This window comes from Tursiops truncatus, chromosome 6 (genome assembly GCF_011762595.2).
Source record: "Tursiops truncatus isolate mTurTru1 chromosome 6, mTurTru1.mat.Y, whole genome shotgun sequence".
NCBI classification, from domain to species: domain Eukaryota; kingdom Metazoa; phylum Chordata; class Mammalia; order Artiodactyla; family Delphinidae; genus Tursiops; species Tursiops truncatus.
In genome coordinates this window covers 100,488,587-100,513,286 of record NC_047039.1, presented here as the reverse complement: position 1 = coordinate 100,513,286, position 24,700 = coordinate 100,488,587, and the positions used below count along the sequence as shown (strand labels likewise).

Here is a 24,700-nt window from a genome sequence, read left to right as displayed (position 1 = left end):
TTCATCTCTCAGAAACCTCAACACAGACCCATTTTCCAGATTTGCAAATTGAGGCTCACAGAAGTTAGTAACGCTCTTGTAGCCAGCAGAGCAAGAATTTGAACACAGGTCCACTCAATGCCAGTGCTCTTAAAGTGTGTAGCATATTGTGTCTCAACCTGGAACATATAATCATGGTTTTTATTGGAGCAAGTAGTTGTATAGCGCTTTCTATGTGCTGATAGGTTCTGCTATTTACTTTAGAAAGTCTGCGATTTTCCTAAAATTACTTGCCAACTTGTGGATGTGCGTAGGTGTGCCATTTCCATAGCTATTCTCATACTCTCAAAAGAATCCAGAACCAGAAAAGATCAAATACCTTTATAACAGACGATTATGAAAGCCTCGCAACATTCCAGGTATAGATGACTATAAAAAGGGCTGCCTCTGACTGGGGGAAATCTGGAATAATTTGGTGACTCAAGACTCAGACTTGTACAGAAAGAGGTGGAAATGCTAATGGAGCATAAGCTGGTGTTGAGGGGGGGAATATCAGAAGATTTATCATTTGGTATGTGGTCACGTGGGGCTATACCTTTCAATAAACTTGTGGCCGAGTGTGCAGCATGGAACTCCTGACTGATCAGTGATCAGTGTGACAGTTTGACCTACTTTAACCACCACATCCCACTTGATTCCTTGTTGGTCTCTGATTGTACACAAATCAGGCGTCAGGATGGCCAAAACCTAAATAAATCACCCGTGGAAATTTTTATACATTGACTCTCTTCAAACACAGTACCTGTTTATTTTTTAAGATTATTAAGTCAATCTTTATTTTTTTCCCTCACAATACATCTTAGGCACAATTAAGCTCTTCTTTGGCACTGCAAATACAGCACTTTCGATGCACTTCTACTGTGTTCTAGATACATTCTACCTTGTTTCATGTGCACAATTGTTCATATTTCTACTAAATTGCAATTAAATGCCCTGAAAGTAGAATCATATCCTTTTTAACGTATTCATTATTCACTTATTTCAGTGTTTAGTTTGTAGTATATGCTCGATAAATATTTACTGATTTAAATTTATTTGAACTGTCAAATCAGTTTGCTTTGAACCTTAATTTTTTACTGTGATAAAATATATATCACACTAAGTTTAATGTTTTAAACATTTTAAAATCCACAATTCAGGGGCATTGAGTATATTCACAGTGTTGTGCAACTGTCATCACTATCTAGTTCCAGAACTTTCTCACCATCCCAAATGGAAATCCCATATTCATTAAGCAGTAATTTCCCATTCCCCACTCCCTCCAGCCCCAGACAACTACTAATTTTCTTTCTGTCTCTATTGACTTGCCTATTCTGGACATTTCATATAATTGGAATCATACAATATGTTTTTGTGTGTGTGTTTCTGGCATCTTTGATGTAACAAAATGTTTTCAGGGTTCATCTGTGTTGTAGCACGTAACAGTACTTCATTCTTTTATGGCTGAGTTAAGATTCCATTGTGTGGATAGACCACATTTTGTTTATCCATTCATAAGTTGATGGACATTTAGTTTGTCTTCACCTTTTTGTTAATATTGCTTCTATGAATAGTGTGTTCAAGTTTTTGTTTGAATACTTCTGGGCAATTCTTTTGAGTATATACCCTAAGAGTGGAGTTGCTGGATCATATGACAATTCAACTTTAAAAAATAAGCTTTGGTGGAAAAATAAGTTTATTTTGTGGTACATTGCGTGATTGCATCTCTCTCTTCCCTGAGAGAATTATACATAACAGTGCATTGCGTGTGACAGGCAATGCTGTCCTGTGGGAGATGTATACACCCCACCTAGTTGACATTGCACTTGGACATAGGATTTGCTTTGGCCAATGGAATGTAAGAGAATATAATGCATGCCTCATCTTAGAAGACACTTGAGGAGACATTGCCTGGCTTGGCTTTTGTTTCCCTCTGTTTTGAGAATGGCATATACCTGAGAGACGCCACTCCTTCAGTATAGACCCAAAAGAAGAAGACATCTGATGCAGAGCCAAAGCCCAGCCAGCATGAAACATGAGCAAGAAATAAACCTTTGTGGTTGTAAACCACTGGGATTTGGAGGCTGTTTGTTAGGAAACAGAAATGTAGCAAAAGCTCAATAATACTGAAACACTGGATTAAATAACATAAACCACACTTATTTACTGCAGGACTTCTCAGTGCCTCAACTGGGCTAATGTGTATTAGGAGTCTCAAGAGCTGGATTAAATATACAGAGTTTCCTGAATGTATTTGATCTTGGTTACATCTGCAGATCTATGATTCTGTGTTATACAGCTTGGCAAATGCTGGACTGTAATTTCACTTGGGTTCAATCCTGTCCACAATAACTATTCCAAACTCCTCTACTCTTACAGAAGTAGAGGTCTTTTCTTTATTCCTTTTTGCTGAAATGTGTGTATATTTTATTTTAGTTGTACATTTATGAATTTTGTTCTCCTACCCAACTGGAGCCCCCTGAGGTCAGAAACCATCTTATTCATTTCTGTATCTCTAACATCTAGTACAGTGCCTGCCTCAATAACATGGTGAGTGAAAGGACTTTCCTAAGAGTGGCTGAATTGAACAGTTTTATTTTTACACACCTACTGTGATCTAGTATTGTGCTTGATAGCATGGAAAGAATGAAAAGGCAGTTACAGCTCTCAAGAATCATAATTTGTAGCAATGGATCCCAAACAAAATATGTGCTGAAATGAGTGGTCAAGGCCTTTTAGCATCATTGTTCTCTTAGGATGTTTTTTCAATTTGTGCATTTTTTCACTCAGATGTTTCTGAGCACCTGTCCCCTTCACTATTGAGCTGAAGTTAAAGTAGCTTCAGGTTTCAAGCTATGATGTTGGGAAAGATGAAACAGGTCCTGCTCATGAGGAATGGCTCTAGGGAGGTAGGCTGTGCTAAGCCCAGAACAGAGAAACACAGTCCTCTCTGAAGCCCATCCTCTCTAAATTCACCTTCATTCAAACTCACTACTGGGTACACACTAATGTGCCAGATAACAAGGAAGTGGGGGGTGAATGAGGTACTGCCTCTTGCATTCAAGGAGCTCACAGACCAGGAGGAACATGAATATAGACACACATGGTATGATGCAATATGTGTTCTACTAGAATTTGAGTTATGTGCTAGGTGCTTTGGTTGCCCACAGAGAGAATGCCTCAGATTGTCAAAGGCTTCCAGAGAAAGCAATAGAAAACAGGGTGAGGACAGGAAATGACGTTAGTTGGATAACTATCATGTACTAAGAGCTTCACATGGGTTACATAATTGATTTTGTTTTCCCATTCATGGAGATATAATTTACATCCAGAAAAATTCACCCTTTTGAGGTGAACAGTTCTATGAATGTGACAGACATATCCAATCATGTAATCAAGATACCACCACAATCAAGATATAAAATTGTTCATTTAACTTTTACAAAAACCCTACACAGGAAGCTTTAATGAGGAAACTGAAAATCAGAGAAGTTAAGCCTCTTAGTTTTAACTTCCCAAGGTCATGCCGTTAATCAGAGCTGGAGCCAAAATTTGAACAAAGAGAATTTGGAGCATTTGGGGGACAGCGGTGGTAGTGGTACAGGATGTAGCAAAAAAGGGGAGTTAGATGAGAAAAGAATCTGCAGACATCAGCTGACCTAGGGATCAGGTGACACAGAATCTTAGAGGTGTCATTTGGTTTTTATCATGAATTCTATGAAGAAGCTTAGGTTTAAATTGACTCAACCCCTTCTTAAAGCTTCAAGGGCATCTTCATGTTGCAATTTTATGAAATTGAATTTTTAAATTATGTTGGAGAAAAAAAGTATTTTGGCCTCCTTATCGTTAGCGATTTCGTAGTTTAGACCATATTCTCTTTTTCAAAGTTAAAACTGTCATTTAGAAGTCTCCCTGCCCCCAATCCCTTTTGCCAGTTTAAATCCTCCTCTGATTGTCTGCCTCACTGAAAGTAAGTTCCATGAGAGCAAGGATTTTGTTTCTAGTTCCTTGCCTTTTCGCCAGTGCCTGAAAGAGTACCTGGCACCTAATAGATACCTATTTGCTTAATAATTGAAATAAGACCAGCACAGAATAGACTCAAAATCAAGGTTGAAAGAATCTTCATGAACAACTAGTACACTGGCTGGCCAACTTTTTCTGTAAAGAGCCAGATGGTAAATATTTTAGGCTTTGTGGGTCACACACAGTCTCTGTTGCAACTGTCCATCTCTTCCATTGTAATGTGAAAGCAGCTGTAAACAATACTTCAATCTGTGTGGTTGCATTCCAATAGAATTAATTTGTGAAAATAGGCCCGCGGGCCCCCGTTTGCCACTTCCTGTATCCATCAGTACAGGCTAGGTTATGTTGTGCGAACAAGCAATCCCTGAATCTCAGTGGCTGGCAAATGTAAATACTCATTTCTTACTGATGCTACGTCATGGTCACAAGTCACTTGTGATTCTGCTTCACAGAATGAAGAAGGCATTTATCTGGCGAACAGCAGTGGCCTCTAGAGGGAACGTTGTTGTTCTTGTGGTGATGGGAAAAGAGAATCTGATGGATCCATATGTGGGTCCTCGTAGCTTCGTTTTGGAAGTTGCAAACATCACTTGCACATTTCATTAACCCAAACATGTCACGGGAACCTATCTGAGTTCAGAGGGTGGGAGTGTGTAACTTTTCAAAGGCAGGACACTGCAGGGAGGGGCACTGAATACGCTTTAATAGGTTCTTTGGAGCATCCCTACAGGGTCACCTTTCTATCCTGCCAGTCACCCCTCAAAACTTCTGCTGGTTTAAAAAGGTTTTCATTTTATTGTGCAGAATATCGTTTACCTGTACTTTTCCTCCAAGAGTTCCATGTCTACTCCTCAAGATCCCGCAGGGTTATTCTATCCAGAAGGGGGAGCCAGAACCCACCCACTTTTCCCCCCAGGTAGCTGCCCTTCTTCATTTCCTGGAGTGCAAATGACCCGTCATGGAGACAGGGCTGAGCTTCTGAATGAGATCATAGCCTTTTTGCCCTTTCTGCACAGTTTCACCCTGTGAATTATCATCTTATTTCCATTCCACTCCAATGAGCTGTCAGCGATAGATACTGTAATTCATGGCAATAGAAACACAAACAGATGGGTAATTGACCTGCACGCCTTCATTACACTGAGGTTCAGAATGACTGCTGCAACCATGAAGTCCTTTATCTGCCAGTCTGAAATCCCTGGGCTTTCACAGGAAGGGGGTCAGGCTGACTTTTTGCAAAAGGTACAGTCCTTGCTGTCCTTCTCCTCGCCTCGTGCTTTTCAGAAATGGACAGAATTTGACAAGCAGAACTTAGCAGGTACAAGACAACAGGTGGGACTCCTATAGGGCTCTGAGAGATCTACAGGGGGCCACATTCTGATGCAAGAACAGGATAGAAAAATATTTATACTCAACCAAAACAGAACCTGTATTTTTCCCTCTTCCTCTTAGCACTGTAAGAGATCGTACATTTAATGTTTAATGAAATAGGTCAGAAAAGAGCAAATCCATCAAAAATATTACTATATTAGGTAATTAGGATATAGAATAAAATAAAAACAAAGCTGAGGGAAACCAAAGGAAGATATAGAACTCTTGCCTTGAACAAGACTTAGATTGATACAAGGTATGCACACACTGACCCAACTTTGTGCAGCGTATGCCTTCTCCATGGAACGCTGGGGATGCCCTTCTTTATCTACTGAGACCAGGCTCGTGTCTCAAGACTCTGCCCACATCCCACTCACATCACGAAGTCTTCCATAATTATCATGCCCAGGCTTATTTTCTTTCATCTTCATAATAGATCACTGGCTTATTCAATATTTGAAATATATTTATTGAACACCTACTATTTACCAGACATCATACAACTTTATGTTTTAATCATCAGTTAAGGCTTTTGTCTCTTGGATTCTGAACTTTAGTTTTGAATCTCCAGTAGCACTTCTGTGTCCTTAGAAGGTAGGAAACATCTAGTCCAGCAGTTCCTCAGGTACTGCTTGTTGAAGGAAGGAGAAAGTGGCTAAGAGGTCCTATCAGCAGAGGAGCAGGGTCAGGGTCAGGGATGAAGGTTGGATTGGCTTTTGTTGATAGTGTCCTCTTTTCCAGACATTAAGTGTTCCGTAGCTCACTGAGCACAGTCACCTGAACCAGGTGCCTGCTTTACACAGCAATATTGACAACAGCACTATTGACAATGTCCTCAAAGGTCTCCAGGGATCCAATGTAAGATTACCCTGAAAGTTCTGTTACTTTAGCGCCCCCCAGTGGTTGAAACTCAGAAGCACAGTGAGCCGCTTTCTTTTTCTGAATCTCAGGTTCACTCCCTGCCTGTAAGAGACCAGGATCCTTGACCTTTGTTGTTGTAAGAAGCGCTGTTCCTCTAATGAGCTGACAGATCTCTGCTCTGTGTTATTCTTCCCTTCAGAGTTGTGATCTTCTCTGAGGTGCCGGAAGTTGTTCTTCTCTAGGGAACTTGGAAGTAAATGAACAAACAAAAAAAGATGAACCTTAATCAGAAAGAAAGGTGATGGCTAAGTTGGTTCTTAGTTGGAAAGAATAATATTTCCTGAGGCCTTTGCACATGCTGTTTCCACTTTCTAGAACACTCTTCCTGTGGATCTCCCATCCCCTAACTCCTGTTAATCCGTTGGGTCTCAGCCTAAATGCTGCTTCCTCTAGAAGAGAGCCTTTGACCACCCCTACTCCATGCTGGGCTAGGTATTCTTCCCGTGTGTTCCCCGAGCAATCCTGTGCTTCTGCTAAAGCACTGGTCTCACTGCATCCAAGCAGCTCGTTTACAGGTCTGTCTCCTTCCTTAACCGTGAGGTCAGCGAGGGCAGGGAGTTGCCTGCGTTATTCACCCTGGTATCTGTGGCACAGTGCCTGCCACCCAGTAGAGCTTAAGCAATATGTGTGGAAAGAAGGGAAGAGAGATGGAGAGAAGACGACGATAGATGGAAGAGAGAAGGGAAGGAAGGAAAGGAGGGAGGGAGGGAGGGAAGGAAAATTCATTGAAGTACAAACAATGGAACAATAATAATGAGCACCTACAATAATTACTATAATGCTATTAAGACAAGTTGCACTCTTGGCATGTTTCCTACTAGCCTAAATGGGGCTACTCAAGAAGGATTTTTCCAAGAAGGGCTCAAGTTTGGTCCAGGTAATGGATTATGTTCTAATAGGGTGTAAATGGAGGAACCTAACATTTATTGAACACTTAATTATAACAAAATACCATAGATTGGGTGGTTTGAACAAGAGACATTATTTCTTACCATTCTGGAGGCTGGGAAGTCTAAGGTCAAGGTGCCGACAGATTCAGTGTCCGATTAAGGCACATTCCTGGCTTGTAGACAGCTGCTTTCTCACTGTGTGCTCACGTGGCCTTTTCTTAGTGTGTGCTCAGGGAGGCAAGGAGGGAAGGAGGGGGAGAGGGAGAGAGAGAGGGAGGAAGAGCGAGAGAGCGCAAGGGTGCATGCCTTCCTGTCTCTTCCTCTTACTATAAGGGCACTAATCCCATTGTGCAGACCCCACCTTCATGACCTCATCTAAACCTAATCATCTTCCAAAGGCCCCACCTCTTAATGCCATCACAAGGTGGGACAGGGTTAGGGTTTCAACATATGAAATTGGGGTGGGAGGGGCACAAACATTCAGCCCATAAGAGTCAGGTGTTTGCTAAAGTGCTGTTTATGGCTTTTCTCCCCTCATTTACCCTTTTCAACGGCCCTGGAAGGTGGTTATTGGAATTTTTAACTTCACAGGCAAGAAAACTGAGTTTCAGAGGGGCTAAGACATTCCCAGAGGCCACTCTGTGCCATAGTTACCACAGAGGCCCCAAGCCAGGCATTCGTCTCGGTTTCCACACGTACCCACTGGAGATGCGGAAGGACCTGCGAGTGTTTCAGAATTCAGTCCAAATTCCGAGATTCAAGTCCTGAGTCTTTTACTATAGTTGTGGAGCTATGGACATGTCCTCAATTCTAATGGCCTCAGAGGTTTTAGGGACAACTTTCTCTTCAGTTGGGATGAGAAAGGGGATGCTTCTTTCATTCAACAAATGAGAGTCTGAAACCTCCACCAGGCTTGGTCTTAAGTTACACTCTGGGGGCTTGTCGTGGACAGATAAGCCTCTGTCCCCCTAAAGCCCATCTCCCCAATAAAAAAGTGGGCTGTCCCCCTTAAGCCCACTGTCTAATGGGGGAGATGGAACAAAAATGAAGACAAATGAATAAGGTAATTTCATTCAGAAACTAATTCTGTGAAGCAAATAGAAGAGACATTTTAACTCGGGTGGTCTGGACAAGTCTGGATGGCAGGACAAGGGGGCCAGGCAGAGATCTGGAAAAGGAATATTCTAGGCACAGGGGAGGACAAGTGCAGAGACTGTAGAAAGAATAAGACTGGCACAAAAGAGGGACTGAAAAAGGGCAGGATGCCCGTATGTCCTGAAAAAAAAGAAGAGAGGATAAGGAGAGAAGAGAAAGGACGCGGTCAGTGAAATAGAGATACCCTCTCGTGTGACAGCACAGAGACTGTACGTAAAATACAAAAGGTATCGTGCAACGTGCGTGTTGAAGTGAGGCAGGAGGGGGGACTGAGGAAGATGGGGCAGAAATCGGGAAAAGAGAAGGCAGATGACATGGGGGTTCCCACATCGACATCGTGCCCACTGTGGAACAGCAGAACATGCCATTTTAAAGTACAAGATTTTTTTTTTAAGTATAACAAGACTGGGCTGGGGGTGCAGAGTCCATATGTTTAGCTTGGGATAGTCGCTGTGCAAATGGCGCTTTCAACTCTTGCCTTCCTGGGTTTTGTGAGGCCAAATTTATATGCTTGGCACCAAGGGTGGACTTTTCTCTCTCTCATTTTCTCAGTTTTCCTTTCCGTGTGTGTGAGTGTGTGTGTGTGTGTATATCTTTGGGAACTCTGGGGACAGAAGATTCCACCCCAGCCGGCAGCTGTATATCTTTCGAACTGTGGTTCCCCAGGCCAAATTCCCCTCCAGATTATTTATGGTTCCCATTGAAGCCGGCAGGACTCAGGCGCCCATGTAGGAGGTGCTCAGCAATGGGCCTCTTTGTTGGACACAGGTCATTGGGAGACGACACTGCCGGTGACTGCTATGTGAACCTCCGCTGCTGGAGAAATGGTTATGTAACTTTAAACAGTAATGACATTTTGCAGAAAAGTGCTTTTTAATTGCTATGTCTTCATTATTCTCTTTCAAATTTGCCCAGGAGATTCCGCCTCAGAGACAGCTTGGCAGGTTCTGGGTTTCCATTTTTAAAGAGCAACCAGTTTTGTGTTTCAGCTGTTCCCAGAAACCCCCCAATCCCAAACTTCATCTGTTTTCAGTTGCGTTACATGGGGTAGGTAATACTGCCTTTTGTATCCTTGCCAGATGGAGAAATGATTTAATGCAATTTTTGAAAAATGCTCTCCCCAGACTCCTTTTGGGCTGGGACTAAGAATAGAATATTTTATCCCGTACAAAGGGGGAGAAAGAAAATGATGAGCAAGCTAGAAAAGTAGGACTGAGAGTATAGTCTGTAGAATGTCTTTAAGCAACAGAAACTTAACCCCAATCCATAGACTTAGATGCCTGTAGGGGATTGGGATCAGCTAAAAATAAATTTTGCTTTGGAAGTGAACATGGTGATACAGATAAAGTGACTCAATAATGCATACTCCGAAAGAATTGGAGACTTGCTTTAGAAGGACTTTACTGCTTGATTTGATTTGCTCTACCTTTTGGTATTTGCATCATACCCCTCCGTACAGGAGCCCTTCTGAGCAGTGACTCACTCATTTGGACCCTCTGCTCATTGGGGTGGCACTCACCCACCCAGCCTTGTGATGGAGCATCGCCCCGGGGCTGTTCAGCTCTGTCTGTTAGAACGTCTTCTGTGCATGTTGACAAAGGATCCACCTTTCCGAATAGCCCTCCCACCAGTGCTGGTTCAACAAACACATAATTCTAGACCCCACGTTTTTGTGGAAGCTCTCCAAATACCCAAACACTGCCTTCTAGATATTTTCTTCTTCTGATTAGATACTCACAGCTATTGTTCCTTTGTTTATCCTGAAGTTTCTGTTGAAACTTTTAAAAAAACTTTAATCAGAGAAATGGCATCCCTGTCATCATCATCATCAAAAATAGGAATAAATCACATGTGTTCATTTGCTATGCGTCAGGGACTTGTTCTAGACAATTCTAAAGAATTATTTCACTTAGCTCTCTCGATAACCCTCTGATGTAGGTACTAAAGGTGTCTCCATTTTAGAGAAGAGAAAGTGGAGCCTTTGAGAGGTTGACTAACTAACTTGAGATGACTTAGGTAGTCAGTAGAGAAGCCTGACTCTAGTAATGCCCAGCTCTTAACTACTGTGTTATGATTTCCTACCAGAAGGCATACTAGAAGCACAGTCTTCTTTTTCACAAGGCCCCTCTGAAAATAGTCTTTTTTTAGCTGCCGTATGAAGACAGGTTGAAATGATGGGCTTCGTTTTTTTTTTTAATAATCTGAAAGCAAGAGAAACAAAGATAAAAATCTAGAAACACAACTTTGAAGTCGAGAGTGAAAGAAATGCTGAGTTTATTCAGAAGATCCCTGATGAGTAGGATTAGGGATGTCCCTGAAGCACGAATGAGAAAAAAATTTAATCCAAATAGCACAGTTCTCTTTTACACAGTGGGTAGTAAAACCATTACCCCAGTATGCACTGGTGGCAAAAACTGTTGGCAGCTCCAAATGAGGTGGAGAGAAATGTCCCAGGCAAAAGTGCTTGAATTAATTAATTTAGCCCAGAGTTGTCCTTTTTTCTGGGCACCATAGGCGCTGGCGTGCTGTGCTGACATTTCATAGGTACAAGAGTAGTTAGTACTCGTGCCCAGATAAATCCTTCTCCATCATTGGCCCTCTGGCTTAGGACTTTGATTAGTCAAGTGTAGAGAAAAAATCATGAGGTGTGGTCAACAGCACTCATCTTATAACCATGAACTACTCATTTCCTCTTGGTGGGCTTTGCCTTCTTCATTTTTAAGCAAAGAAGAGATAATTAATTTAATTGGATGCCATTCTCCACTGATATTTATGTGTACGTGTGAGTGATACTGTGGTCCTGTTCAATTATATAACTCTATTTCTATCATCCTTACCCAGGAAACTACCAAAGTATTCCCATTATTCACAGGATGGAGTCCAGGTTCCTTAGCATAATAATAACGACCTTTGCACTCTGGCATCTGCCCTTTTCTAAAACCTGTTCTCCTCCAGCACTGCAACCCCACCCATCAAATTCATTTCATTCACCAGCAACTCCCAGACATGTTAAGTCTTAGTTCTTGCTACCCCTCTCTTTAGAGTATGCTTCCTGTTCTTTTTTACATAATGATCTCTTATTCACTTTTCAACCAGCCCAAATATCTCCTCTGCAAACGTTTCCCTGCTATCCCAGCAATGCTATTTGCAGCCTTCTGCTGTCCAGTTACCTCATATGGCTGACTGTGCTCTGGGTCTATAAAGCTATGTTATGATGATGTGTGTCCATGTCTACCCCTGCTGATTATATTATAAACTCCCCAAGGGCAAAGGTCGTGTCTTTTTTATCTCTATAGACCTAGTGCCTAGCTCAGGGCTTGTGCTTCATAAATAGGGTTCATAAATATTAGATGAAAGGAAAAGGAAAGAAAAGAAGGAAATAAGGAAAAATAAACGGCAATCTTGTGCTTTCAGTAAGGGTTTTCTCCCAAAATGGAAAAGGTATATTAACAGATCTGGCTCTAGCTTCAGTCCTAATATCACAGAATAGAGTATGCAGTGCAGAGATGGCCAAGGTCATGACCTGAGAAGTTTAACTAGAAGCAAGGCAACTGGAGGCCTTGCCAATTATGCCCTGTGTGGATCTAGGCAGGCCCAGAGATAGTTTGGTTACACAAAGAGAAAGCTAGCAGCTTCGGAGTCCTACGCATCACCTCTCGAAACTGTTAATGAAACACCTTTTCTAACCTTTCCTTTTCCCCTCCTTGCTATTCTCAAACAGGTCTTCAGATCATCTTCCCTCAGTATCTGCAAGAGAAATTTGTCCAATCAGCCTTGAGCTACATCATGTGCAACGGTGAGGGGGAATACGTGTGCCAGAACAGCCAGTGTAGATGCCAGTGTGCCGAGGAGTTCCCGCAGTGCAACTGCCCCATCACCGACATCCAGATCATGGAGTACACGCTGGCCAACATGGCCAAGTCTTGGGCCGAAGCTTACAAGGACCTGGAGAATTCAGGTAGAGAGCCTGATGCTACTACTGCATGAATGGTGCCCTGCCGAGTCGGGAAAATGATCTCGCTGGAATTAGTATAGCTGAGGGGAGCACTCAGTAACCCCCCAAGCCTTTCACGTTGGAGGGTCCAGAGCCGTCCTAGCAGCCGTCAGAGAGTAGGCACTCAGTAAGTCTCCAGCGAGTGGAATACTGAATAACATAATCAAGTTCGTGGTCCTATGATGTATTGCTTCTGTGGTACCCAGACGACAGAGAGAATAACACGTCATAGCACATAGGAAGCCTCTGGAGAGGGGAGTCAAAGCTAGTTGTATTGATTCCTGAGTCTGTGTGTGTGTGTGTGTGTGTGTGTGTGCACGTGTGTATACCTGTCTCCCTGAATAAATGAACACACATATATGTGTAAGTATGGATATGTATATATCTATATATATGTACATACATAGGTAGATATTGCTATAGATATCCAACGAATTCACAGACTTTCATAGCTGGAAGTCACTTTTCAGGTAACTTAGCTATTTCCTGTTTTTGTGGTTGAGAAAAATGAATTTCAGGGGAGGAACATCAGTCACCCGAGGCCATAAAGTAGGTGAGGTGCAAAGTTGGGTTTTTGCCTTGTGGAGCTTCTAGTTAATGGACAATCCCGGCACCGATCATGTAACTCTGCAGAGGATAGTGACATGCTAATCCTATGTATGTAAGGAGCGAGGGGCTCCTGTGAGCAAATCTCGTGGCGTTGGAGGGCAGTATGGCCAGGGAGTCAGGAGAGGCCGCCTCGAGGGAGAGTCTCAGTACCTGAGTGTGTGCAGAGACCAGAGGGTGAGTGCAGGTGGACCAGTGGGAGGCGCCTGGGAGAGAGATGGTTGCCATGTGAGTTACAGGGGTTGTATAGGTAGTAAAAATGGGACACGTGCAGAGATGCTGAGGTATTTAGAAGGAACAATTAGCAGGGCTTGATGGTAGATTGACTCTGAGAGTTCAAGGGAAGGGCGTTGAGGTGAGCTCCAAGGATGTGTTTTAGGTATGCTTGCTAGACAATCTGATGGGTGCTGGTACCACTCACAGAGCTAGAACACCCTGGAAGGTTTGGAAAGAAGACTGTGTACTCAGTTTTGGACATGAAAAGCTTGGGAACCCTTGAGACTTCCAAAAAGAGATGCCAAGTAGATATTTGGCATTTAATATGTGCTCAGAGATCTGTTAAATAAATGGACGTATGTAGAGAGGGTTTCTGTTTTTAACACAACCATATATCCCTTAAATCTATTACAACGTTAATAGATTGAGTTAAAGTGAGTAGTGATATTCCTGTGTTCTAGAGGAGGGAGGGTGTCAAGACCCAGTGTCTTCCCCTGGGTTACGTAGTTAGCAAATGACAGCGCTGGTAATGGAATGCCTGATTCCAAAGCCGCTGCTCATAGCAGCTTTTGTAACTTATTAATTCTACTTTACCCACCCCCAGGCCTCAGTTCCCTCATCTGATAAATGAGAGGGCATGTTTGTGTTTTTAATATTTGAATTTATTTAAATCTTTAGCCAAGAAACCCTTTGATCAAACAAAATCTTACCTTGGGGCCACCGTGTACCGCAGATAAAAGCGGAGCTGTAGAGCGCTGTGTTTGAAAACCACTGGTTTCCGTGATCTCTAGGCCTCCCACCAGTTCTGGGAGCGCAGAATGCATCCGTGATTCTGCTCTCACGGGGTCATCGAGCGGAGCTGTGACGCCTTAGGAACCTGCACCCATTAGTCCATTTAAAATCCTGGGAATCCATGAAAGAGGAGAGGTTCATGATGGAAATGTATTATGATGATTATTTGGCCTCAAACAAAAGAAGCATTTGATAAAATGCTTTTGAAAAGAGATTCTACTGATTGCTAAAAAGCAGAGGGGGTGTAGGCTGTGTGCACAAGTAGTAGGAATCCCTAGCACAGAATCCTTATTCCCAAGGAAGAGAAGCCACTTTGAGTGGGTGGGTGTGGAAGGAAATTCAGAAAGCTGAGATGCTGCAGGGTAAGCTGAAAAGGCCACAGAAATGATTTCTGTGTCACGATTGTCTCTCCACAAAAGCACACCTTTCCTCTAGATATCCTGCACTCAACTCATCCATTTGAAATGTTTGTACCCATGAAAACAAAGCCATCCATCCACGCGTGTATGTGGCTCGTACATGTACACTTTCCTCCTTTTCCTTTGCAACCCATAACCTTAAGGACTCAGCCCCAAGTAATTTGGAGGAATTGATGACTGGCCAAAGGTCAAAGCCATTGATTCCTTCAAGGCTCGAGAGTTAGTGGTCACACAGGACCTAGTTTACACACATAAATGGGGGTCTATGCCTCCTTTATTGGGAGGGAACCCTTCTACTTTTAGTCAAGAAAATGAAATCATTTTCACTTTTTAATTAGGTGTTCATATCTGACCCAAATTCTGGTTCTTTGAAAGGACTGTTCTCTCCTCCGAGGTCAGCAGAGCCCTCTGCAGGATGAGCTGTGTGGCGGGGAGAGCTGGACTGGCCAGAGCAGCAGCGTCATCAGGGCCAGTCCCCTGCCCCCAGCCAGCCCACTGAGTAAATCCGTCAGCACCGTCGTGTGTATCCTCCCAATCTTACACAGCCATCCACTCAGCACCTTCTGGATATCGAAAACTGTTTAGGCAGACAGCGTCTCTCAAGATTTGAATTAGATGCTCTTACTGACAGATGGGGAAACTGAGGCATTGAGAAACTAATGCTTATACAGCCATCCAAGGGTCAGGAATCAGTCTGAACTCGTGCATGTCTAACGGTCTATAACAAGGTTCCTGAGGAGTCAGAGACTCCTGTTTCAGCACCTTAACAGAAAAGATATTAATATATTAGAAAATATGTAGTTTTTTTCCTCTCAATTCACTGATCCTCTTTATGTGTTGAGAGTAAGTGTAACATGCTACATAAGAGCATAAGATTCGGAGCCAGTCTAGAGATCTAATTCTACCATTTGCTGGCTGTGTGACCTTGGTAAGTTAATTAACTTCTCTGTGTCTTACTTTCTATAAAAGGGGGCACTAAAAGCACCCACCTCGTATGTTTGCTGTAAAATCACTTATATATTGTAGATGTTTAAGACTGACCCTGGTGCTTATCGAGAGCTTAGAAGGCATTTTTTAGAAAAAAAAGAATGCCTAATATACCTGAAATTTCCTTGTAGGTTTTATGGAAAGTATCAAGCTTCAGATATCTATAGACAGATGATAGCTAGCTAGCTAGCTAGCTAGCTAGCTAGATAGATGACAGATAGATGATAGATGATAGATGATAGATAGATATCCCAACCATTTAGCCTGTTTTTCCTGCAAAATGATCAACCCCTTAATTTTTTAACTTTCCCAATAGTTGAGTGGGGGATTGAGTAGGAGGTATTAGATCAGAAAACAACAGCTCAGGTTTTAGTCCTGTCTCTTGTTACTCATGGACTGTTCTACCTTCAGAAAATGATATTCCCACTCGAGGCTTCAGTTTCTCCAAATGTAGAACAAGAAAGCTGACCTAGATAATTTCTTCTAAGGCTGTGTCACCTTGTAGCACATGCTGACACACTGAAACTCGGCATCACAAACTGAGGCAGAAATCTTCACCCAGGAGACCCAAGAGTTCGTCCCCATCTGGAGTTTCCCAAAATGTGACTTGATGTAAGGTGGTCCACACATGCAGCTTCCAGTGAGAGTGGGGCACACGGTGGGGAGGGTGATCGATGTCAGTTCTCTGTCGATCCTGAAGATTACATCACAGAGAATGTCTCAGGTGCTGCTAATATCCTTTCACATCTATCACCTGCTGCTTCCCTAAATTTCAAAGTGAGAGCAGGCACAGCGGCTCAGGCATCTAGCAGGCCACAGCATTTGGCTAGAATTTATTAATATCATTTTCATTATATTTATTTTCACAGCTTTATTTTTATAGCTCCCGTTCTACCGAGGGCATCTGATAGTGATTCTCTACTTGGATTGGATAAAAATCTGTTTTAATTGATTCAAAGATAAGTACAAGTAAATATAAGTACAAGTGAATGTCATAAAGTTGGCATTCAAATGACAGAAGTTGGGGCAGCCCTGTCTGAAGCAAGGATGCGGGATGCAGGTTCACTCCTGCGGTAGCAAAGTAAAAGACCCGTTACTGAAAACACAGGGGCCTCTTCACTGCGTGCGAGGAGTGGAGCAGGCTAGCTCCGTGTTTGCAGGCCTCCAACAAGTTGGCTTTATCGTGCGCCTGCTTTGCTTGTGGATGGGGCTAAGCACTTGCGCCTCAGGTGGGGGCTGTGTCATGCTCAGCCCGCCTTCTTGGCCTTTGTCTCTTGCTAGATGAGTTTAAATCGTTCATGAAGCGTCTCCCTAGCAACCACTTCCTGACCATTGGGAGCATCCATCAGCACTGGGGCAACGACTGGGACCTGCAGAACCGCTACAAGCTCCTGCAGAGCGCCACGGAGGCCCAGAGGCAGAAGATCCAGCGCACTGCCCGCAAGCTCTTCGGCCTCAGCGTCCGCTGCCGCCACAATCCCAACCACCAGCTGCCTAGAGAGAGGTAAGTGCTGGCCCACCTGCCACCTCCACAGGCTCAGACCTGGCGCGGGGGCACGTGTACTACGGAAGATGTATCTGCAGCTCGTGGCCTTGCATGGTCCTGACCCACAGTTTTCTTGATTGTCTCTGGCTTCTCCCCTACTGGCTCTGGCTGCACTGGATTTCTGTTTCCTGAAAATACCCTGAACTTTCAGCCTCTATAGTCTGTCTGATCCATCTGACAGGTGAAGGAAATTAGCAGTAGCCCTGACTGCTACATGACATTTTCTGGTTGCTTAAATGTATTACCTAACTTGAAAATTACTTGGCAAAGCAGATTTTAGCATCCCCATCTTAACGGTGAAGAAACTGGGTTAACTGATGAATCAAACAATTTATTGACTGAGGGCCTTTGCTCAGGGGCTGGAGTAGAGTGAAGCAAAGGAGGCACCTACCATGAAGGAAGCACTCCCTCCCCCGGTCATGCGAGGACAGGGTCCTCACCTGGGAGGGAGCGCCTCCTCAAATGCCTACCTGCCTCGCTGGCCTCACCCTAGTCCCAGCCCTGCTCGCGATGTACCAGGTATTCTGAAGAATGATGGAGAGCACAGGGGTGAACAAGCCAGACAGGGCTCATGCCCTCATAGCACCTAGGGTTTATCAACTTTCTCAGGGACCCACAGAGAAAGAGCGAGAATTCAAATGCAAGTCTCTCAGACTCCACTCTCCCAGGGCATTCATGAGCTACATCTGGGGGTTTTCTGTATTTGTGTCTCCAGGGTTTCCATGAAGGCATCATGGAAGAGTAGGAAAGCAGGCTTGGGTCTGTCCACCCTGCGTCTGTCAGAGCGCTGATGCGTTCATCTGTTTCATGTTTGGGGATTCCACACTCAACTTTATTCAGTGAAAATAGATCCACTCTTAAAAAGACTGAGGCTAAGTCACCTTCACTTAACAGATTCTGTGTCAGCCACATATTTTATCCACAATTGCTACCCGCATTGTACAGATTAGAAAACTGAAGCTCAGAGAGGGCAAGGAATTGGTCCAAAACAGCAGTGTAAGTCAGTAGTTCTCAATGGAGGTGGCTTTGTCTCCAGGGAACATTTAGAAAGGTCTGAAGACATTTCTGAGTGTCATAACACATGTGAGTGCTACTGCAGTCCCCACAACAAACAGTGATCTGGCCCCAAAAGTCAATGATGCTGATATAAGAACGAGAGACAAGATACCCCGACTCTTTGACTCTAAGTACTGTGTTCTTAATCACCCTGCTCTATATGCACTCAAAATTTAAAAAGCACCAAACTCTTTAAAAAAAAGCCCTCCTCTGTACCAACCACCCTCACCCAAGCACTCATTTTCCTCTCGATTTTCTAGACGCAGATCAAATGCTGCCTCCTTCAGGAAGTCTTTGCTGATTACACCAGCCAATATGGAGGGCCCCTTATTTTAAGTTCCCATTAACCTAAAACCCACACATTAGTCAGCAGATTTTCTTCTATTTCCCATAATAAAACCTTCTCCTTTTGCGCTCGTCCATGCTCATCTCTGTTCTCCCCATTCCCCCCAACTTGGAGCCCCTTTCTTTTCATCTAGCTTGTGATCATTGTGAAACAAATGGAATTTCGGCCAGCAGTGGCTTACTTGTTGAAATGCTGCAGAACCAGGGACTAGGAAAGGGGCCCAGTCACAAAATAGCTCCCTTGTCATCTGTGACAATTGCCCAAACTGCCACCATGAGTGAGGGTCTGAAGTGGATTCCATTTAGACCCACTGAGCATCAGTCAAGTGACCTGCATCAGGACTGGGGGAGATTCGGAAGTGAACGCGGTGACAGTGCCGTGAAAGATGTCTCTTAAAGGAGGAGTGAGGAGGAGATCTGTTGGCAGTCGGGAAGAACTCCCCACATATATTAGCTTGCTAGGGCCGCCACAGCTAACTACCACTGACTGAGTGGTTTAAACAACAGAAATGCATTTTTTCCCAGTTCTGGTGCCTGGAAGTCTGAGACTGAGGTATTGGTTATTCCTGAGGCCTCTCTCCTTGGCTTGTAGCTAGACATCTTCTGTGTCTTCACAGGGTCTTTTCTTTCTGTGTATCTGTGTCCAAATCCTCCTTTCTTATAAGGACACCAGTCCTATTGGGATAGGGCTCGCCTCAATGACCTCATTTTAACTTAATTACCTCTTTAAAGACCTTATCTCCAAATAGAGTCACATTCGGAGATACTGTGGGTGACGACTTGACTGTATGGATTTTGGGGGGATATAATTGAGCCTAGACACCACAAGAGGTGGCTTTTGATCAGATCCCTAAGTGGAGAAATGGTGCATCCCCAGGCTGACCACACTGGCTGTGCACCTGGGCAAAAGAGTTCATACTTAACCATTACCAGACTTTAAACAAAAGCACCTGTCAGTGTTGCTGGCTGTCACTCCAGAAAATGAAGTGGAAAGTCCAGAAGCCCAAAGACACGGGGAAAACACATTGATTAAAGGTGAGCAGAGTGCCCAGGGCACAGAGTGTAGAGCACCATTGAGCACACTGCGTCTAGGGAAGGCTCAGGAGGGCTCCAGAGGAGAGAGGAGCTGGACAGGCCTTAGAAGGGAGGAAGGAGGGACAAAATCGGGTAACGGGAAGAACACGGAACAGAATCGGGGGTTGGATGAGACTGCACCCTAACCTTAGCAAGCTGTGGACCTTGAGCAGGTCGCCTCACTATTCTGAGTGCAAAACCTGTCCACATCTGTAATTTGCTCTTCCTCTGCAAGGCACAGACAGCTAGAAATACCCTGCCACCGCTGGGACCTGCAAAGAAAGAACTCGCAGTGTTGTCATCTCTCCTCCTGAGATAAGAAAACTTGCCCTAATCATTACATCCCTCCTTCACTCACCTGGAGAGGGTGCCTGGAATTCCACTTTGGCATGTCACTCAGTTATATTCATTTAGTATGTATTGGATACTGGGGTGGGCAGGGGACATAGAAATGCAGCTGTGCTGATTCGTCTGAAGCCTTCCCAGGAGAACTGAACCTCCTTGCTGGCTGTGGGCTGCTTCCTGCCATCTGAACCAGAGGCTTTAATGAGCGTCTCTCACACCAGCAGGCAGGGCACCTCTCTGCCACGAAGCAGTGTCAGACAGAGGTGCTAACACTGGGGACCTTGGGCCACCTGAGCTGAGCAAGCTGGAATTTGCAAATGAACCACTTGCTCTGCTGCGGTTTGTCTGTGTCCTGGGCTCCATGGGGGCTGAGTCCACCAAGCAGATGCCATCACTTGTGTCAAGAAGGGTGGCATTGTTGGGCGGGGGTGGGAGAGGGAAAGAGCCTGGGTCTTTAGCAGCGCACGGACTGGATCCAAATCCTGGCTCCGTTTACTAGCCACAGGGCTTTATGTACGTCATTTGCAACGTGGGATAATTGCGCTAGCCTTCAGATTAAGTAAAAAGCCTGACTCAGTTAATAGAGAGTTGTCACTGAGTGCGGGTTTCCCCCACTATCCGAAAATAGAGCTTTTCTGTGAAACCTTTCATAAGCTGAAATGCCATAAAGCAAAGAAGCAATTACCTTTCTTCATAAAAGCTAAAATCTTTGGATTTCTTTAGGTTAGTGAAAACATGTCTCTTGTAAGGTCTTTTGTAAAAGCGAAGTGGCATAAAGCAGACTTTTGAAAAGCAGGGGACACCTGTATATGGATTCTAAAGATCGGGCACTGTTCTAAGCGTCTCATGTGAATTAACTCACTTCCCCCTCACTGCAGCGTTACAGACTAGGTACTCTTACGGTCTTACTATTCCTACTCTACAGATAAGGGAACTGAGGCACAGACGGTTTAATAATGTACCCAAGGGCAATAAATATTATTTTATTGTTACTTCAAAGACGTGTTTACCTATAAAATCTAGTGAGAAGTCAAATATAGATAATTGGTTTGAAGGCATACTGGAACTTTAATATTGAGCTGGACGGCAAAAGGGGGGTTCTGTGTATCAGTTGTTGCCAAACAGTTCACCCAAGATTTCTGGGCTCAAAACGACACTTATTATCAACTCTCAGGATTCTGTAGACTGACTGGGCACAGCTGGGGCTCCCTCAGGTCGGCTGGGGCTGGGGTCACAGGGGGCCTTGACTGGACATCCAAGATGGCTCACTCCCAGGGCTGGCAGGATGCTGGCTCTACACGTACCCTCTCCAGGTGGCCTGGGCTTCTTGAAACACGACAGCCTCCTGAGACTAAGAGGAAACGGTAAGGCTTCTTACAGCTTAGCTTTGGAAGTCAGAGAGCATCACTTCCACCATATTCTGTTGGCCAAAAGCCCAGCCCAGATTCAAGCAGGTGAATGCTGGGGGTTGTGGGTCACTGGGGGCAGAGGGAATCTTTTTGGAGTTTAAGCACCACAGGATAAATTGAGTATAATTGGAGGTAGAGGTGACTATCCTATATGTAGGGCAAATAAGATGAATGATAATAATAATCACAATCACAGAGCAATAACAAACACTTAACTGAGCAGCTATTATAATAGGCAATAGAGCTGGCTATGTATAAAGATTCTGGAGTCAGACTGCCTGGGTTCAAATCCCAGATTTATTGCCTGCTCACCTTATAACCCTGGGGAAGTTACTACCACCTTTGAGCCTCAATTTTCTCATCTATAAAATGAGGCTAATAACAGTGCCAATCTCATAAGGTTGTTCTGAGGATTAAATGCTTGAACCCACATAAACTGTTTAGAACAGGGCCTGGCACACAGAAAACACTCAATACGTGTTAAGCTATTTTTCTTATTTTTACCAGGCACTGATTTTGCATACAAATTGCTTAGCCCACAGTAATATTCAGTGAGTCTGAGTGTTGATGATGACGTATATTTTTTTCATCTAATCTTCACATTATCTCTATGAAGTGGATGCGATTGGATTTGTTTTATAGGTAAGGAAACTGACGAGGCAGAGATGGAATTAAATTAACTTGTCCAAGGTCACAGGGCAGATAAGCAGCAGGACTGGAAGGGTCTTGCTGACTCCATGGGTGGGTGTGGCGGTCAGGAGCCCTGTGCAGGCTCTAGGAGGCGAGCAGAAGCAGGAGAGGCGGCTGCGCTGGGTTGGGGCACCTTGGCCTGAGTGTAGGATGATGTCACAGGCAGGGTGAGCCCCTCAAGGTCATGTGGGTGATGACAGACCAGGAGTAGAGTTTTATAGACCCTAGTGTAGTGTGCTGAGATTCAAGAAACGGCACCAGTTGTAGAACCCGGAATCAGCTCCAGAGCCCAGGCAGACACACCAGACACAGCCCCTGTAAGTACAGAGAAGAGGTCAGGTTCAGTGCAGGTCAACTTAGCAAGGAGTTCCTGAGAACTTACTCTGTGTGGGGCTCTGGAAGCATTAAGATAAATAAGACCCATCCCACCCCCAAGGGTCAGTGCTTGTTGGGATGATGGTAGCAGGATTAATTCCAGACCACACCTGCCAATGGGGAATGTAACACCCAACCAGATTGGGTTTCCATCACGTATTAGGTAATTTGGGAGGTCCCAGGGATACTGTGGTGGATTTCTTTTGGCTTGTGCAGGAGCTGGCCCTAGAGTCAGACCACAGTACTTCAGTTAGACAGGTCGAAGAAAGGCGGGACCCACAGGGAAGTTTCCTGTGGATTGTTTCGCTACCAGGATGTCCTTATGTTTTGCAGTTAAAAAGGCGGAAAGACTGGGAAGTGGGCTTTGAGTTTGGTCACTATTACTAGACTTTCTGAACCTTGGTTTTCTCATCTGTGAAACAGGCAGCATAATTTCTTCATCCTGCCTCAGAGGGTCTCTGGCTCACCTGAGATGGTATGTCTGCCAGCACTGTGTAAACTCTGAGTGCTCTGTGAAAGGGGGCTCTGCAAGCAGGGTGAACTTGGAATTAAATTCATCAGGAAGAGAATGGGGCTGAGTTTAGGTTCAAGGTAACACTCTAAGGCATTTCTCTTGCCCCGGGCACTGTCCTACACACTTTCACCTCATTTAATCATCATGACAACTCACCTGGCAGCATCAACTCATCCCATGTTATGAATGGGGAAGTTTAAGATCCAGAGATGTTAATTGACTCGCTGAAGATTATACATCATATAAGAGGCAGGATTCAAACCCTGGCAGAGTCCTTTCCCTTAACATCTATGCTATTCTACCTGCCCCTGAGGCAGGATGATCCAAGGTGTTCAGATTACCTGCCTAAACTACAAACTGCAATGTGATGGAAATCACCTCTCATTGCAAAGGAGGGAAGGAAGCAGGGAGGGAGGGAGGAAAGAAAAGAGGAAGGGAGAGAGGGAGAGAAAAAAGAAAAGCAGCACAAAATCACCTTGAGCAGTGAACTCTGCTGGCTTCTGTGCAATTCCATAAATGTTTACTGACTACCTGGTCTCCCGTCCTATGCCAGACACTGTAAGACACTTAAAGATACAAGCGAAGGGGTCTTTGTCTTCAAAGCATCATTATCTAGCCTCAGGATGTGCTTTTGAGAAGGACACTTGTTTGAACCAGAGTTCAAGTCCCCCTGGCTGGGCCCTGTTGTGAGCCCGACTAAGTCCACACTGGATCTGTTAGCATATATTTCAGAATGAGAACGCTGGGTGCAAAAAAGGAGCCTTGCGGGGCGGGTTCAGGCTGAGCAGAGACCAGGTGCACCTCACCTTTAACCAGGGCAGCTCTTTAGCCGTTTTCTTTATGAGAATTCTGCGTTAAAACTCATTTGGGAAAATAAGGTGATTTTTTAATTTTTGCTAAAACAATTTGAAAACAACTGGGCTCAGTTATCTCTGAGGTCCTTCCCAACTCCTAGGAGAAATATCACTCACAGAGAGTGACAGAGTAACTGTTCAACTCCAAAATATTGATACAAGAATGGAAATTGAATCTTTGAACCATATTGCTTTCTGATGATGCTAGTCAATTTTCATGAGTAGCCTACAGTTCAAACTCAGATCTTTTGCCCCAAATGACAGTAGCCTTTTAGCTAAGCCTCCCAAAATCTACTCAAATCACTTTCTAATCTATGTTCCAGGAGGCCGTCAGAATTATTACTTAAGAAGCAAATTTGATCTCGACAGCCTTTGGTGACTAATCCCTGCTCTTAGGAGAATGGGCACACTCTTAAGATGACCTACAGGTCTGTCGTGATCTGGCCTCTGCCTGCCTCTTACTCTGTGTTTCACACCTCTTCTTGGCTCGCTCAGCCAACTCACTAATCTTTCAATTCACTAGGTGTGCACACTCCTCCCACCCCATAGGCTTCACACAGGCTCTTCCCTGAAGCTTTCTTCCTTCTTCCTTATCTGCAATAGTATCTATGCATCTTTCAGATCTCAGCTCAAAAGCCTGTGCTCCTTGCATTGAAAGGCTGTATCAGGACTTGTTTAATATGTTTTCCTAGCGATCTGATTTCCCAAATGAAGCCCAAATCTCAGTTTACCACTGTACCTTTGTTTACCCAGTTATTAACACCTGTCTCTCCTGTGAGACCGTCAGCCCCATGTACGCATCTGGACCCATGTTTTTTTTATCACTTTAACAGTATAACTCCCTAGCATGGTAATTGGCACATATTTTTTAAAATGTGCTCAATGAATGGGCAAATAAATTATTTTCTACTTGGGGTCCCCAAAACATGTTGACACAATATTTTAAAATTGTATGCATTGCCATACAAATAATCTACAGATTTTTCGCATACTACATTGTATGTGGTTTAAATTGTCTTCTTCATTTACAAAGGAAGGAACTAAGGCCAAAGGGAGTTGTGACGTGTTCAAGGTCACTCTGGGAATGTGTGAACAGAGCG

General features: G+C 44.1%; 1 protein-coding gene across 1 annotated transcript in view; it reads left to right on the top strand.

Annotated features, from left to right (window-relative positions):
- The window catches only part of BRINP1 (BMP/retinoic acid inducible neural specific 1), a 65,464-nt gene that overhangs the window by 23,600 nt on the left and 17,164 nt on the right, over positions 1-24,700 (top strand). Inside the window, exons 5-6 of the mRNA XM_073806939.1 lie at positions 12,100-12,336; positions 16,674-16,896. Coding sequence (XP_073663040.1) covers positions 12,100-12,336; positions 16,674-16,896 — 460 coding nt within the window. The remainder of the gene's footprint in view (positions 1-12,099; positions 12,337-16,673; positions 16,897-24,700) is intronic.